The sequence below is a fragment of the Orbicella franksi genome, chromosome 3 (genome assembly GCF_964199315.1).
Source record: "Orbicella franksi chromosome 3, jaOrbFran1.1, whole genome shotgun sequence".
In the NCBI taxonomy this organism is placed as follows: Eukaryota; Metazoa; Cnidaria; class Anthozoa; order Scleractinia; family Merulinidae; genus Orbicella; species Orbicella franksi.
The window spans coordinates 34,015,414-34,030,413 of record NC_138147.1 but is presented as its reverse complement, the minus strand read 5'-3'; the positions used below and the strand labels follow the sequence as shown (position 1 = coordinate 34,030,413).

Here is a 15,000-nt window from a genome sequence, read left to right as displayed (position 1 = left end):
TGTTATAGTTACCAGTTTTCCGCTCAGAGAAGTGTCACATGTAGTTTTAGTATGTGTTTCACTGTTCGACACAAGGTTGTATCTTAGCGGATCTATTTGAATTTCACGGCGTTAAATTTGTTGTATTTCAAGGTTCTTATCGTCAACGGTCTTTACTCGTCTATTCACGGAAAGGTTCGCGGAAACGGAGGACGTTGTAAACAAAGAAACTTACGGAGCGATTAAGGGCCCGATTTATGCGCGCGCTCGCGCGCGTTACTAAGGAGGTGAAATTTCACCTCCGGTTACTTACGTCAGCCTGAGCGCGGAAAATAAAAACAACTCAATAACTTCCAAATTCGCTTACGTTTTAGATGTTTTTCTTTGTGTTGCACAAAATGCAAAGTAAAAAAAGTACAAGCAGAGACAAAATAAGAAAAAGACACAAAAACAAGAGCAATAGAAAGAGAAAAACTAACTCCGTGTGGCTTTGTTTGATCTTACCGAAGTGCGCTGGTAGTGTTGCGCACGCGCTGATAGGGTAAGTTCCAGTATATATCGGGCGTACTTCCGGTTTCTTTAAATGCTAAAGGAAACGCGGTTTTTCATTAAATCCAGCCTTTTTCGACGGATTTCGATCAAAGCTAACGTTGGAAAGATAGCTATGCATTCCTTTTTCAAAATCATGCTTTTTTCAGAAAATTACGAATTTTTTTAATATTTTGAAATTCTCTCAAAATCTGACCTTTTAGAAATGAAACAAAATCTATGCATAGCGTAATGAGGATTTAAATTAAAATATTAAATCAATGAAAAAAATCCCGATAAAGTAATTTGCCTGGAAGCCTTTGCGTTTTTTCAGTATTAGTCGCATGACCATGGGCGTGGCCTGATGACGTCATCACTAGTGTTACTAATCATGAAAAAGTTAAAACACATGAAATGACTCTGAACTGACTAAAAATGATGAGGTTATGAGTATAAATTTCCCCCGGGGGGGGGGGGACTCCCATATGGAGTGGACGGGGATGCTCGTCGGAAATTTTGAATTTAACCCCTAAAAGAGACCAATCTGGGCGTGGCCGAAGCTTATGCAGACCCCTAAAAGAGACCAGTTTATAAAACAGACAAATAAAAAGTACAGTGACATTTAATGATGGCGAATTTGTTTATATGAATTGAGTAAATATAAAGAATCAAAATTCTTTCTGTTTTGTTATTTCTTCGTGTGCAACCCTTAACGAGACCTTGACGGCTAAAAATAATGACATTTTGCCCAGAACACCCTAAGCGAGACCAAAATCCGAAATTTACACCCCTAAGCGAGACGACGAGCATCCCCGTCCATTCCATATGGGAGTCCCCCCCCCGGGAAATTTTCCTTAGCAACGGCTCGAAAAGATCGGTTAATGGCCCTTAAAGGCACAAACAGTTTTGTTTTCCCGAGTGTTTGATCTTCAGAACAGTATTTGCTATCGACGGTTACAAATATTTATTTGGGAATAAAACGAAAGAAAGTGTCACGCTCGATTGCGCCAATTTCGCTACTCGAAGACTATTACTAATAGTCCTCTAGTAGCGTAGCCATTTAAAATGCAGGATTTACATTAGTCCACTAGCTGGGTGATACTAATAAAGAGTAGAAACTTATTGCTTCTCTCCAGGGCTTGTTTAGTTCGTCTTGAGCCATCTCATATAAGTGTTTCTTTTTGTAATTTTGTTTGTTTGTTTGTTTGTTTGTTTTTCGCTTTCTTTTAGTTCTAGAGGTTCTGACGCGAACATAAATCTCAGCCTGACCGAAACCCGATTACCTGCCTTGGAGCAATGTGTTGAAGACGCTTGTCCTTTGGATGAACGAGTGCTCAGGATCAGGGAGGAACGGGAACTATTTGGAAGAGAAATAGAAAGAAAAGAACGAGAAATAAGAGAACAGAGAGCACGAAAGAAAAGAGAGAGGGAAGCAAGGGAGCTAGAGGAAGCCAGCATGTGGCCGCAACAACAGGAGGCCATCACTGGGCCTTGGTGTGTGTGTGCTGATGAGGGTCAGGAGGTAAGTTTAGTCTTATCAAGAGAAGATCAATGTAAGTACTTTGATCTTCTCTTGGTAATATTTATTAGGCGAAAGGTGTTGGATAGCCAAGTTCACCCTCAATAGCCAGTAACAAGCTTTTTGGTGAGCTAGAGTTGAACAATTTTGTTCGCGTTCTTATATCTCGCAAAACTTTCTTCCTTCTGTCTCGCTCCTACTCCCAGGTTAAGGGCCTGTTTTCCCATATCCAATTGCACCAACAATTCTTTTTTTTTCCCTTCCACTGCAAGGCGCTCGCCCGCTCACTCTTCAGGTTATCCTGTAAACATTTTTTATATTGGATCTCAAATCGCTCCTCATGATCAGTTAATTATGCATTTTAAAAATTAAGTAATACCCTGTCAGCCAAAGGATCATCAATCTTTTTGCTCCCAGTCATCACCAGTTAATAGAAATGCAACTGAGAATATTTCACAAAGACGTCTAGTATATATGGGTGACGAGATTCTAGAGCTATAGTTGTGTGGTGTAGTAACCGTGGAGAAGTGAACACTACGGGTGTGTTGTAATCTTGGCTTCACGACAATTTTGTTTGCCTAAATGACTGTTTCAGTAGGCTGAGAACTTTAATAAATGTGCTACTCGCGTCACTTAGGTTTTTTCCTTTGGTTTCTCTTGACAGGCTGCACAAGGTTCTGAAGAAGGTATTGAGGCTCTTTCGGAACCACAACAGGAAAGCTGACATTCAGTAGTAAACCCCGATACACTGGCCGTAGATGATTTTATTTCGACAAGTAAAATTGAGTGCGAGACTTGCATGGAATATTGCAGAAACAAAGCTGTACGTATACAGTCAAACCTGTATTAGACAGACACCCTCGGAACCCTGCTAAGTCAGTTTATGTTATAACATAACTAAAGCAAAGTGCGCAGTCTGATTGGTTAATTTAACGTCTACTATTTGCCCATGGGTGTACGCTGCTGACGTGTGTGCTAATCTTTACAAAGCAAATCTTTTGACAGTCATTGTTTCCAAAGTAATGGCCGACGTTCTTCTGCCAGAAATGCGAAACTGTCTTCACAGTTGTCTGAAGATGAAACTTTATCGAGTTACTGGTGTGCAGTCGGTTGTCATGAATGAATTTTAGCGCGCTTGTTTTCTCTTGTCATGTAAGACTACACGAACATTTTTTTGTGATGCAGCTCAATAAAAGGACTTCTGTTGTTCCAATGTCTCAATGTTATGTTATAAAACAAGTGGTAAACGCCATAGACTGCACTATTGAGTTATGGATGCACTTGGGAGGTTTGCTAAGCACTCAAGAAGCTAGAGTCTTACGCTTCTTTCGTGCTTAGCAACCTCCCGCGTGCATCCATAACTCAATAGTGCACGCTATGGCGTTTACCATTTGTTAATCTACTTTATGCAGGGTGTTCGCGGAAGGAAGGTTCGCTGAAAATTCGGATTAAAAGAGTCATATTGATATTTTCAGTATTTAAAGTATTTCCACAAACAGTGACAATTTAAGTCTATGGAATCATTCATTCATGATGGAGCGGCTAGATCATGCGTCAACTTCATATGACAGTAGCTACCAGAGCAGTTCCTCAGTAACTTTACACTCTACTTTTGGCTAAACTTCACGAAGACCAGTCAAAAAGCGGAGACAACCATGGGTCAAGAGACTGAGCTATAAATTACACAGGTACAAAATAAACGGCAATGTATTATATAAGATTTCATTTCAAAAGTGTTTAAGAATTTTTGAATGTAAGATAATAACAGCAACTGGATGTGCAATTTTCCTCAAAAGTAGATTTTTTTTTAAAAAAAAAGTCAACCTCGTGTCCAGGGCTTTTCCCTCAGAGATCCGCCCCTCCCAATCGCTTAGCTAAGGGAAGTGTCTAGGGTGCGAGGCTGTTAGAAAGTGACTGGCTCGGATTTCTAGGAAAAAGTTTAATAAGTAATTAACTGAATTGTTAAGCATTTTCGTTTGATAAAGCAATGAACTTGATAAATGCGAGTTATGCGATTGTAAAGAGCTAAAGGGTTTTTACTGCTTTAATTTTGAATTAGAAAGTAACTTTTAGAAATCTTTTCAGTTTTAAACGCTTTCCCCAGCCCTGTGTTATAAGTTAGGCCCTGACCACGCTAATGCATATTTTCAAGTCTCCGTTTTTATTTCGAAGAAAACGAAGCAAAATATTTTTGACCACACTAGCGTGTTCGATTTGTTTCCACCTACCCACAATGATTCCTTTTCATTTGAAAAACCCATGATTTTTAAGACGTTTTCCCCTTATAGTTCACACTAAAATACGCCCGAAAACGCTGATGGAAATGACAGTATATGACGCTTTTTTTCGCCAACGTTTTCAAAAACCCCCTCCGTTTTCACCTGTCTACACTAGAAACGATGCGTTTTCAAAACGGTCAACCGTTTACATCAGCTTTTTCGGTCGTTCTAATGTGGATACGCGAAAACGCATCAAAACGTTTGCGTTTTCATGCGAAAACGCCTCAGTGTTCGACATTTCAATATGCTGACGTCTGCAATGTTCGGAATTCGAGGATTCCCCTACTTTCAATTATTATAATTGTCCACAAGATTTGCATATTTCTGCATGATCAAGTTAACATGGCGCAGTGTATTTTTCGGCAAGACATGTCTCAATCTCTACCGATGGAAATACCACGAAACAATCGCTGGCATGGCCGAAAGTTTCTTTTGACAAAGCGAAAGTCGACTGGTCAAAGTCACGTTTTTCGACATTATGTCGACATTTCTTGTTTGAGGGGATTTCATCAAGCTTTGTACCGTGATCATCACGAGTTTGTAAGTAAGGCAAGCCCGTGCACGCCATCGTGTCAGTTCCAAAAACTTTGTGTCGCATGTACGCGTATTTCTGCAGACACTTGACTTTGTTAAAGGGATTGCGCTGCGTTAGGGAGGACAAGTTTACCATTCCAAGCGGCCATTTTGAACAGATAATTTGAGATGGCTTTGATAATGTTAAATACTTTGAATTCACACCCAATATTAAAGTGAAGTTTCACAACAGTGATCACCAACTACAAGAGAGCTTTGATAACGTAAGCGACGCAAAGCTGTATAGATCTATTAAGCTAAGGAAAGTAAACGGTAAACGGTAAAGGCAAAGAGTTCTGTGACACTTGAACTCTAATGAAAGGTAGTAAAACAAATTTCGAAATACAAAACATGAAAATTAAACTTGTCAAGTGGCCTCTTTAGGAGTTGTGAGAGAAACATTATTTCTGTTGTATATAAGGACGATTGAAAGGATGACAACGCAAAAATGGACGTAGTGCGTATCCCGAAATTCGTGTGGTTGAATTAGGATGATTCTTTCCTTATCGAAGCCCATGTTAATCTCCCGTGGGTTTCAGACCATTTGAAATTATTTGAATTGGTTCTTTTGTTTATCTTTGTATTAATTTTGTTTCTCAGAAACCGCTCAACGGTTCCAGACATGCAGGTTACGTACGTTACCATGCATGTCAGTCAGCTTTGTTTAAGCGGAATTTGAACCCACCTGATTGATAGCCAAGGAAGGCTTTCAGTTTGTATGTTGACCCTATTCACTGAGACGCACGTGCCCAACACATGCTTTTCCAAAGTTTTGACGTAAAACCATCTCGCATTGGGCTAGTTAGTATATTTTGAAACAGCTTTGAACCATAGTTAATCACGGTGGGTTCTTTTCCCTTTCGATTCCCAAAGGAAGGCAGGCTATAACGTTCGTTTGCTGTACCAGACCACGAAAGAAGACAACAGCCGTGACTGCCAGCAGGACAGGCGTTGATATATAAATAGTAATATAGAAAACTAGATAGCGTTTCCTGTTTCTATAGAGTAAGAGTGGGACGCGTGATGTCTGGGAAACAAAACTTCACGCTAAGCCAATAAAGTTCCTTCGAACTCAGTTTCCCAGAAAGTTTCTGTACCAACAAGGTGTTTTCTATTTCCAGTTTACCAAGTTTCTGCAGAGTTACACAAAACAGAGCTTTCATCTAAGTTTCCAACTCTCTCAAGCAACGCTATAGATGTTATATTTCTTAATCTCACCTCAGTCTGGATAGTCATAATTTTAAAAAACAAAAAAATATTGTTTGGGCTTTGGATAGGATTCCAGGAACTGTCCATTTCCAACTGCACCTGATTAGCCTGCGAACAAGTAGACGTTTGCACTTGAGCTACACGTGATTCCGAAGGCAAAACAAAGGTAAAGGTATCTAAAATAGACACCAAACTTGGTAAAAAAATTTTTGTTAGTTATATCGGTAAATGAAAATGAATGGTGGTATTGCGGCCGAATACAAACGGTTCATATTTCATTTGTACTGTAATCGTGACGCCAAAGGAATGTAAATTTGTTTCTGTGTCAGGTTCATAGTGAAAGTAAACATGGGAGTAACAAAGTGAACGCTAACAGCAGTTATTGTTCCCTAAAAAGGGCGTCGATGGCAGCAGTTTTGTAGAATTGGCTTAATTCAGATATGGGTCTGTTATGTACGACTTTGCTGAGCTTTCCAGAAGCAATTTCGATCGTGCCAAAGATCAGTGCCAAAGATAAGTTTAAAGACGTTTTGATAACCCTACTTGATAAATTCCCTGGAATCTTATCCGAGCCCTCAAGCATTGCACAATTCTCAAATATAGCGACAATTTTAATAAGGACAAGGATACCGATAGACGGAATATAAGAATATTAAATAACAATATAAGATGCTGTTCTAGAAAACGACCAGTTAACAAGAGACACTTGTAAACAGTGTGTACGTAGTATGTGATATTTGTCAACGTCCCAAAACTTCTTTGCTTGCTGTTACAAAGCCAAGTGATCCAGCGCTCCTTCACCCGAAGACAGTGGAAGGGGAAGGAAGAACGAAGACTGGACTCGAGCAGGAGCCATTACCATAATGGGCCCCTGACTCGAGGAAGTGACGAGTAAATGAAAAAAATCCCTAATTTGCATTTTTAATTGCAAATGCTTTTGTTCCCACTCAATTTCTTCTTCCTCGTTTCCACTCGTTTCCACGGCTACAGTGATTACGTTTTGTTGGCAGTCCGGACTGGTGATCTAGTATCACTTTTATTTCCTTGTTTCTGAAATCAAAAAATGCTCCATATTCATAGGTTTTCATTTAGTTATACATTTTCACTAATTTTTTTTGTGGTCAAGAATACTTAGAATTAATCACGCGGTCGCGGACAAGAATAGAAATTCGTGATGTCCAAGAATAGAAATTCGTGAAATAGAAATCAGGCTAGGAAGATGTAGAATTATTATTAATTATCATTTCAATTGTAAGAGCTCAATGGTGATTTAAGCCGCGGGGGTTTTCAGTGCTCCAATACCACCAGTCATGCTTTACATTCATCTTTGCTACGAAAGTATCGCTTAGCGTGGACATCCTTTGAGCCTGGGAAACCGATGAGTAACAAATTTACTAATGTATTATTTCTAAAATCAGTAGAGGGAACGAAATACATATTTCCATTTACTTGGCAAACAGACCTGACGCAAGGCGTAAGGTGAGGAATTTTGAGACAGTTTTTTTTGTTTTGTTTTGTTTTGTTTTGTTTTTGTTTTTCATCATCATCTTTGATTTATCAGTAAATAATTTATCAATTTATCAATGTCTTTAACAAGGTAGGTTTTTGGACTCGCGGCTAAATTGCCGCTCGCACTGTTTTCGCGGATTGTAGAGAAAAATGGTGCCTTGATCGTGTGTATTTCAAAATATGTACTCCATTTAAACAAATACACTGTGCTTTCATTGTATTTCTGTTTCCATATTTCTATGAAGCTGCTCAACACTGGCCTTATTCTCATGCACACTCTATCACAGTCGAACCTCTCTTCAACTTTCTCGACCTCTCTCGAACTCTCTTAATCAATAGTACTAAATCAGTCACTAGTCGCAAGCGCTGAACCCCAAAGAGATACCTTGCGAGCTTCAAGGAGACTCTGCTCGCAGCGTACCAAAAAGGGAACCTACTCGCGGAATCCATATGCTTTTGTTTGCATTCGTTTTAATGACCAACATCCTAGAATTAAACCAAAGTCTCGGCAAAGCATTATGAAGATAACAAAGTTATGTCCATAAGTTAAAAATTACTGTTTTCTGAATATACCGTTCGTTTTCTAGAGGTACCCAGTCAGAGCCTTACATATCATTTCCTTTCCAGCCGGATTTGATCGAGAGAAAGCAAGATGAGGTGAAATACGTGTTGCTGGAGATTTGAATGACTGCTTTTGCTTTCAACCCGCTCTAGATGTGTAATTAAGTCTGCAATGCTTGATTTACCACGAAGAACCGGTGGACTGAGATAGCCGGGAAAAATAGAAACTGAAAGTGATAGTGTCACGGTGTACGTATCAAACCGGCTCAACATTGATAACAATAGGCATTGTTATAAGACCTAAAATTGGTCTTATAACAAGAACAAAAGGCTATTCATTTTTGCTGAAAGTGTGATGTTGAGCCGGAACAATAGACCATTTCTTGATACGTACACATTTTCCCGCATCAACATGCATTACATTAATCATTGTCACAATAGCATCACATAGTGTGGACATCCTTTAAGCTGGGGAAACCGGTGAGCACCAAATTTACTCATGTACTATTTCTAAGATCAGTAGAGAAAACGAAATATATATGTCTATTTAAAAAGCGCTGAACAGCTAACTGGGCAAACAGACCTTATGCAAGGCGTAAGGTGACGAACTTTGAGACATTTCTTTTTTTTGTTGTTTTTCATCATCATCTTCGATTTATCATCGTATCTCTCTTCACCCTACTCGGCGCATAGCGCTGCAAGTATCTTAAATTTACTGCATAGTACATCCTAAAATTGACGAGATCTGAAGGATCAAAGATTGGCGCAAAATGCAAGTGCGATGGAATTGGATCGGAAACTGACCGTAGCACTTGCTTGTAAACAATATCCGTAAATCGGAGTGTAGGTGCCGGGCGCTCTGTGATCATAGTTGTTTTTGTGTGTGTGTTATCTTTCATTTCTGATATGTATGTTGTAACTTATTCCATCTATAAACCATACATTAGAGCGGTATGCAGTGTTTGGTCTACTCGGTGGTAGGAAGTGAGCGCGTTCTCAGTGACTACTTGTCTTAGTAACTTAGCGGCGAGTGCAGTTTCAGCTTTTTGAAAAACTCACTCGTGTGACCCTCATAACCATTTCAAGTTGTTGTTTCACTTAGAACACAGTTACCAGCCCACGTTTCACTGGATTAATATCAGAATAAGCTTTAGCCAATCAGACCCCTACCCCGAGTGATATGATATCATCATAAAACAATAGAGATTGCTCGCAAAACTGTGAGAAACAAAATACGTGCAATTATGCAAAAATATTCACGAAGAAATCAGCTTGGACTCTATAAAGTCTACATATAGTACAAAACTGTTAATGGCTCGGTTCGTGATAAGGTCGTTGAAAGAAAGAAAACGCTCGACTGATTTTTGCATAAATTATCACCCTTAACAAACGTTACGTGGGAATTTCATCTCTACTATCAAACCCTATCTCGACACAGCAAAGTATTTCCGGGAATTTTACACAAATTACTGGAAAATTCGGGAATCAATATATTTTCAGGGAGCAAGGAATATCGCATTAGTCAGGAAGATACTTCGGGACTTCGAGACGACCATCACGTGACACGTGATGTTAGTGCTCAAGCAGCGTTTATTGAAGTTGTCATCCACCTCTCCACTCCTCCCGTCACGCTAACACGCTTCACACGCCCCCCTCACAAAACAAGAAGGTCAGCACTCCATGAACAATCTCTTAAACCACTGTTGTTTTCTCTGTTCGTGATTGACTTAAGATTATTTGTTCTTCATGCAATTTGGCTCGATTCATAATAACGTCATTGTTTCAATCAGGAATCAAATGCTCGACTGATTTTATTTTGAGCCGAAGTAGCCGAGCTATAGCTCTGTTGACTTCTGTCACTTCTCTGTTGGTGTGCGAACTTGCATAAACTATTACAGCTGTTAGAACGTTACGCAGGATGACATCTCTAACAAGCGCTACATCGACATTTTAAGCAAATTACCGGAAGATTTGGGGGAATCAATTAATTTTTATTTTGAGCCGAAATAGCCGAGCTATAGTGCGAGACTTGCATAGCGTTACACGGGGGTGACATCTGGCGATCAAATTGCAAACGCTACAACGACACAGCACATTATTGCCGGAAATTTTACACAAATTACCGGATGATTCTGCCGGGATAATCAATTAATTTTCAGAGAAAAAGGGATACCGCATCATTACATAACCCTCCTTCACGTCTCTTATATTTGATAAAAATTAGCATATTTGGGTAATGGACCATTTTGACGATGTCACGCAATATCAACCATTTCCATAGTTTCGTATAAACAAAAAAATGGCAGTTTATTAAAGCATTGCTCCCCGGCATACATTTCTCTGTAAAAATTGACGATTTGGGGATCGAATTATGTAACAAAATCCGTCTTCGGCTGATTCGTCCGTCAGCGCGCGCTCAAGACGTGTCGCGTCTGCCACCTCCTCAGCAACCGATTAGCCCGGGGTGTCTAATCGATGACAATCGATATCAATCAATAAGCCTAATCTTTGCACCTAACTGCACACATATTAACCCATGACCGTCAGGTTTTTAAGATTCCTAGCTTAACTGACCACAAGCGTGTTTGTACTTGACTGGGTATGTTAGAGTCTATTTAAACAATAGTGTCACTGTCGAGGAACTATCGACTGAAAGTTGGCCGGCGGAAATTTGATGCTCTTAAAACAAATATTTGCCCTTGAACCTTCGCCTCTCGGGCAAATAAGCTATTTTAACAACGTCCAATTTCCACGGGGCAACTTCCGAAACATAAACAGTCTAGATCTATTGTCTCAATTGTTTCCAAATTTTCTTCCGCGTGCCAGATCAACTTATACTGAATCGTTTTGAAAGGCGTGAAAGCCAAATTTAAAATTTGAAAAGGAAAGCAAAAACCCCTTATTACAACAAACTGCTTCTTTCAATTTTTTTTTCTATAATTTGAGAAGGAAAGCAGACAAAAAACCCTTATTACAACAAACTGCTTCTTTCAATTTTCCCTATAAGCCCACTTGTTTACAGAAATATTTTCATGGACAAATACTATCTATCCGGGTATTTTCTTCTAACGGGCACTATCCGGTGAACACTGTCGCGTCACGTGATCAATTTAAAGCAATAAGAATCAGAGAAAATTTAGTGGTGAACTATAACTGGCAGTCAGTCAGTCAATCAATTAGTCAGGCAGTCAGTCAGGCAGTCAATTAGTCTGTCAGTCAGTCAGCCAGTCGGTCAATTAGTCAATCAGTCAGTCATCGCCAAAATCAGACTTGTAGTTTCCCAGTCTTACAGGCAGCCTAAATTGAAAGCAGCTTGTTTGTTTACGTAGCTGTAGGTCAACAGTGACCAGTAATAGCAATTTCCTTCCGCGCAGTCTTTAAAATTGGGGAATATCATTTGGACATTCCCCAGTCAGTTAGCTGAGGAATATTCAGTCATGTGACGCGTTTAGGTCAATCGCCCGCGAGCGAAAATATTTGATGGATTATAATAAAAATATGAATGAATGAATGAATCAATCAATCAATCAATTAATCAATCAATCAATGAATTAATCAATCAATCAATTAATCAATCAATCGAGGAGATGGCTATTTATTACACGGTATTTAACCAGTGGAATTGAAAACTTCGAAGACTCAGGGGCGGTTATATTTTAGTGACCTTAGTTAGGGTGTATAAAAAGGCATAAAAGTGACGCGATGAAATGTAGCTCCCCGATTGGACACAAAAACACAATGCCACGAATTTTGCGCCCAATCAGAGATTGAGATTTCCAACACTTCCTGAATAAATACGATAAAAGTAATCGGCTCAAGGGCAGTCACCTTATGCTTGTAAAAGATCAGTCGCGCTGATGATGCTCACGGCTCGATCTACTTTGCGTTGCTTCGAATAACAGCCCCTGGTTTTCTGAGTATGCCCTTGTCAGGGAAAATATAAAGCAGGTCAAAAAATCATCATGGCGTTATCAAAATAACGGGTGCGAGTATATTCAAACAAGAACTTAAAAAAGTTTTCATCTCAGCTGTGCTGCGTTTTGCGTTTACAGCGGAGCTTTCCTGGAACCAAATGGACAACGAAACAAACGGACTGGCAGACTGGTTCGCTGCTAGACACACCATAGACCCTGAATTGCATTTCCGGTTGCTTTCAACAAGCTCAACAACCAACCGACGGTCAGGGAGACTGACGGAGGTAAATGATACAGTTATTATCATTAGATGAACCCAGGCTACGTCCTAGAACTGACCAGGCAAGGTCAGCGGGCTGAGTTAAAGTCATTTGTAGTACAGTCGAACCTCCAGTTGCGACCACCTCTCGTAAGCGACCACCTTTCCTCAGCGACCAGTTTTCCAAAATACCAAACGTTTCCCAGTCAAATCACTATATTTGGAACCTCTTGTAAGCGACCACATCTCGTAAGTGACCGCGACCCACTTCTAGAGCTGAAAGTTTGAAATTTTCTTTTGTTTTTAACCCCCGTAAGCGACCACTTGACAGATATTAAAGCGAAATTGGATAATAAGGTGTTGCAACATCATTGCATTCCTGGGTAGTACCAGATTTTTTCTCGAAATTGATTTTCACATTACTAAAACATTGCAAATTTAAAGATAATATACACATACACTGCACTCTATCAGTCGTAAAAGAGACGACCTAAATGTCTTAAAATTACCGTATGCTAATGAGGCAAAATTTTGACCCAATATGTTCTAAGCTCTCGTAAGCGACTACCTCCCGTGAGCGACCACATAGGCTTGACATTGTGGGTGATCGTTTATTAGTAAAAGAATAAAAACGTTCAAATAGTATGGATTAGCATTTTCTCTTAATTGTGCTTATATTAAATTAGAAGTCGCATTTGTTCTACGCATGGTCTGCAACGTCTTTTTTGACACATTCACAATGTATACAGCATGGTCGAAGTTGATGTGATAGGAAATATTTCTCTGTTTTGTTGTATTTATTCTTCAGAATTCTGCACAAGCCGTAGTTTTGCCTGTGGCTTACATCCCTCTCTGTGTTGTTGAGTCAATGGAGTCTACGAACAACAGTCCTGCTGCATTAGAGCAGGGAGTGGCCAGAGCATCATCTTTAATGCACAGGGTGATGGAGGAGAGAGCGGAGCAGGAACGGTGGCGGAGAGAAATGAATCAAAGGGAAAGGGAAATACAAACACAAAGAGCGAGAGAAAGGATGGAAAGAGAAGCAAGGGAAGTGGTGGAGGCTAACAATTGGCCACAACAACAGGGAGCGATTACTGGGCCTGGGTGCACAAGTCTTCATGAGATGGTGAATAGCTCTCATTTCAGTACATTCTGTAGAGTGAATTCTTAAGAAGATCGTATTTTTTGTTTTCTCCTCGACCTCTGATCTCTCAGACAGCATGTTGTCAAGACATCAATAGTGCGAGAGCCGATGAATTCATAAAATATCACTTGACCGCCTGACCGAAAGCAGTACGCTACAACACTTGTGGGGCTGTCTGACCAGAGTATACGTAAAAACATTTGATCATCATTTGTACAAGGATGGCCAAATATAACTAATTTCATGCTGGACAGCTAACTTAAATTTGAGTCACTTCAACTGCGGTTATTTACGATTCCCTTTTTTATTTTTACAGATTGCACGCAACACGATTTGCGGAAACTGTGGCAGGCAAAAATACTTGTAAGTGTTGGCCATCCGCGAAAATATTCACCTTGCTATCTCTCTTTGCTTTCGCTAATTCCTTTCTGTTCCCGTTTGTTCGAGGCAGGATGAAGCTCTTCCAGGGTTTCAACAACAATTTCTGTGCCTGTTTGATTCCACCTTTTGCTAGTGTATATGTTGGATGTACCGTTGCGATGGTTTAGTGGCCCGTCGTTCGCTATGCCTGTAACTCAGGCTGTTGCTAACTAACTATGGTGTTAACTTTGATAGCTGAACAATTGAAGTTAGGTTTGAGTGAGGAATAATTAATTAGGTTTTAGCATAAATTGAAGCAATCTCTTTGCATTTCACCGTGATCATTCATGCTTGACGTGATAGTGATCCTTTGCGCTCCCGGAGAATGAATTTGGTCGTTCTATCCTTTCTACAACAAAGCAACTTTCTCTTAACACATGCGCAGAAGATACGTGTAAGTTACTGTCAACTACTTGATTGAGGAAACATTACACACTGGATTCACCCGCACACCGCTTTACCTTGCGGTTGAGTGCAACATGTAGGGCGCGCACGTCCCTATCATCACAGCTTTTAGTCGAGGGCGGAACTTAGTTCTTCTGGTAACGACTCTTTCCTTTTCAAAGCAAAGTACTCCATTGGGATTACGTATCTTTTGCGTGCCGAATTATTCCTGGCGTTTGAGTAGAAAGATTTTCCACTGCTTTCAAACTATACTAGTGTGCTTTCCAGGGTTGCTTGACTGATTGGTTCTAATTAACAATTAGTCCCGTAGCCCTTACGGGCTACGGGTCAATAGCCCATGAGGCGAAGCCGAATGGGCTATTGGCCCGTGGCCTTTGAGGGTGAAGGGTCTAATTGTTTTAGTATCACCCAACTAGTCGGACAGAAAGTCAATAACAAAGTTAGCGAATGCAAGTTGAAGAAATATTGTTAATGCTGTCGCATTAGTTTTGTACAGCGGTATCTTGTGCTATAGTTACCAGTTTTCCGCTCGCATAAGTGTCACATGTAGTTCTAGTGTATGTGGAGGATCTATGCGAATTTCACGGCGTTAAATTTGTTGTATTTCAAGGTTCTTATCGTCAACGGTCTTTACTCGTCCTATTCGAGGAAAGGTTCAACGGAAACGGAGGGTGTTGTAAACAAGGAAACTTACGGAGTGA

General features: G+C 40.0%; 2 protein-coding genes across 5 annotated transcripts in view; both read left to right on the top strand.

The window, feature by feature from the left end:
- The window catches only part of LOC145482237 (uncharacterized), a 157,550-nt gene that overhangs the window by 70,162 nt on the left and 72,388 nt on the right, over positions 1-15,000 (top strand). The gene's annotated exons all lie outside the window — the stretch shown is intronic.
- LOC145482270 (uncharacterized) overlaps positions 13,157-15,000 on the top strand; it is a 33,612-nt gene continuing 31,768 nt past the window's right edge. For all 4 annotated transcript variants that reach the window (XR_014048743.1, XM_081460930.1, XM_081460929.1 and 1 more), the window contains exons 1-2: positions 13,157-13,456; positions 13,791-13,837. Coding sequence is in view for 3 of the 4 variants with exons in the window: in XM_081460930.1 (XP_081317056.1) it covers positions 13,199-13,456; positions 13,791-13,837 (305 nt within the window). In the remaining variant the exon portion in view is untranslated. The remainder of the gene's footprint in view (positions 13,457-13,790; positions 13,838-15,000) is intronic.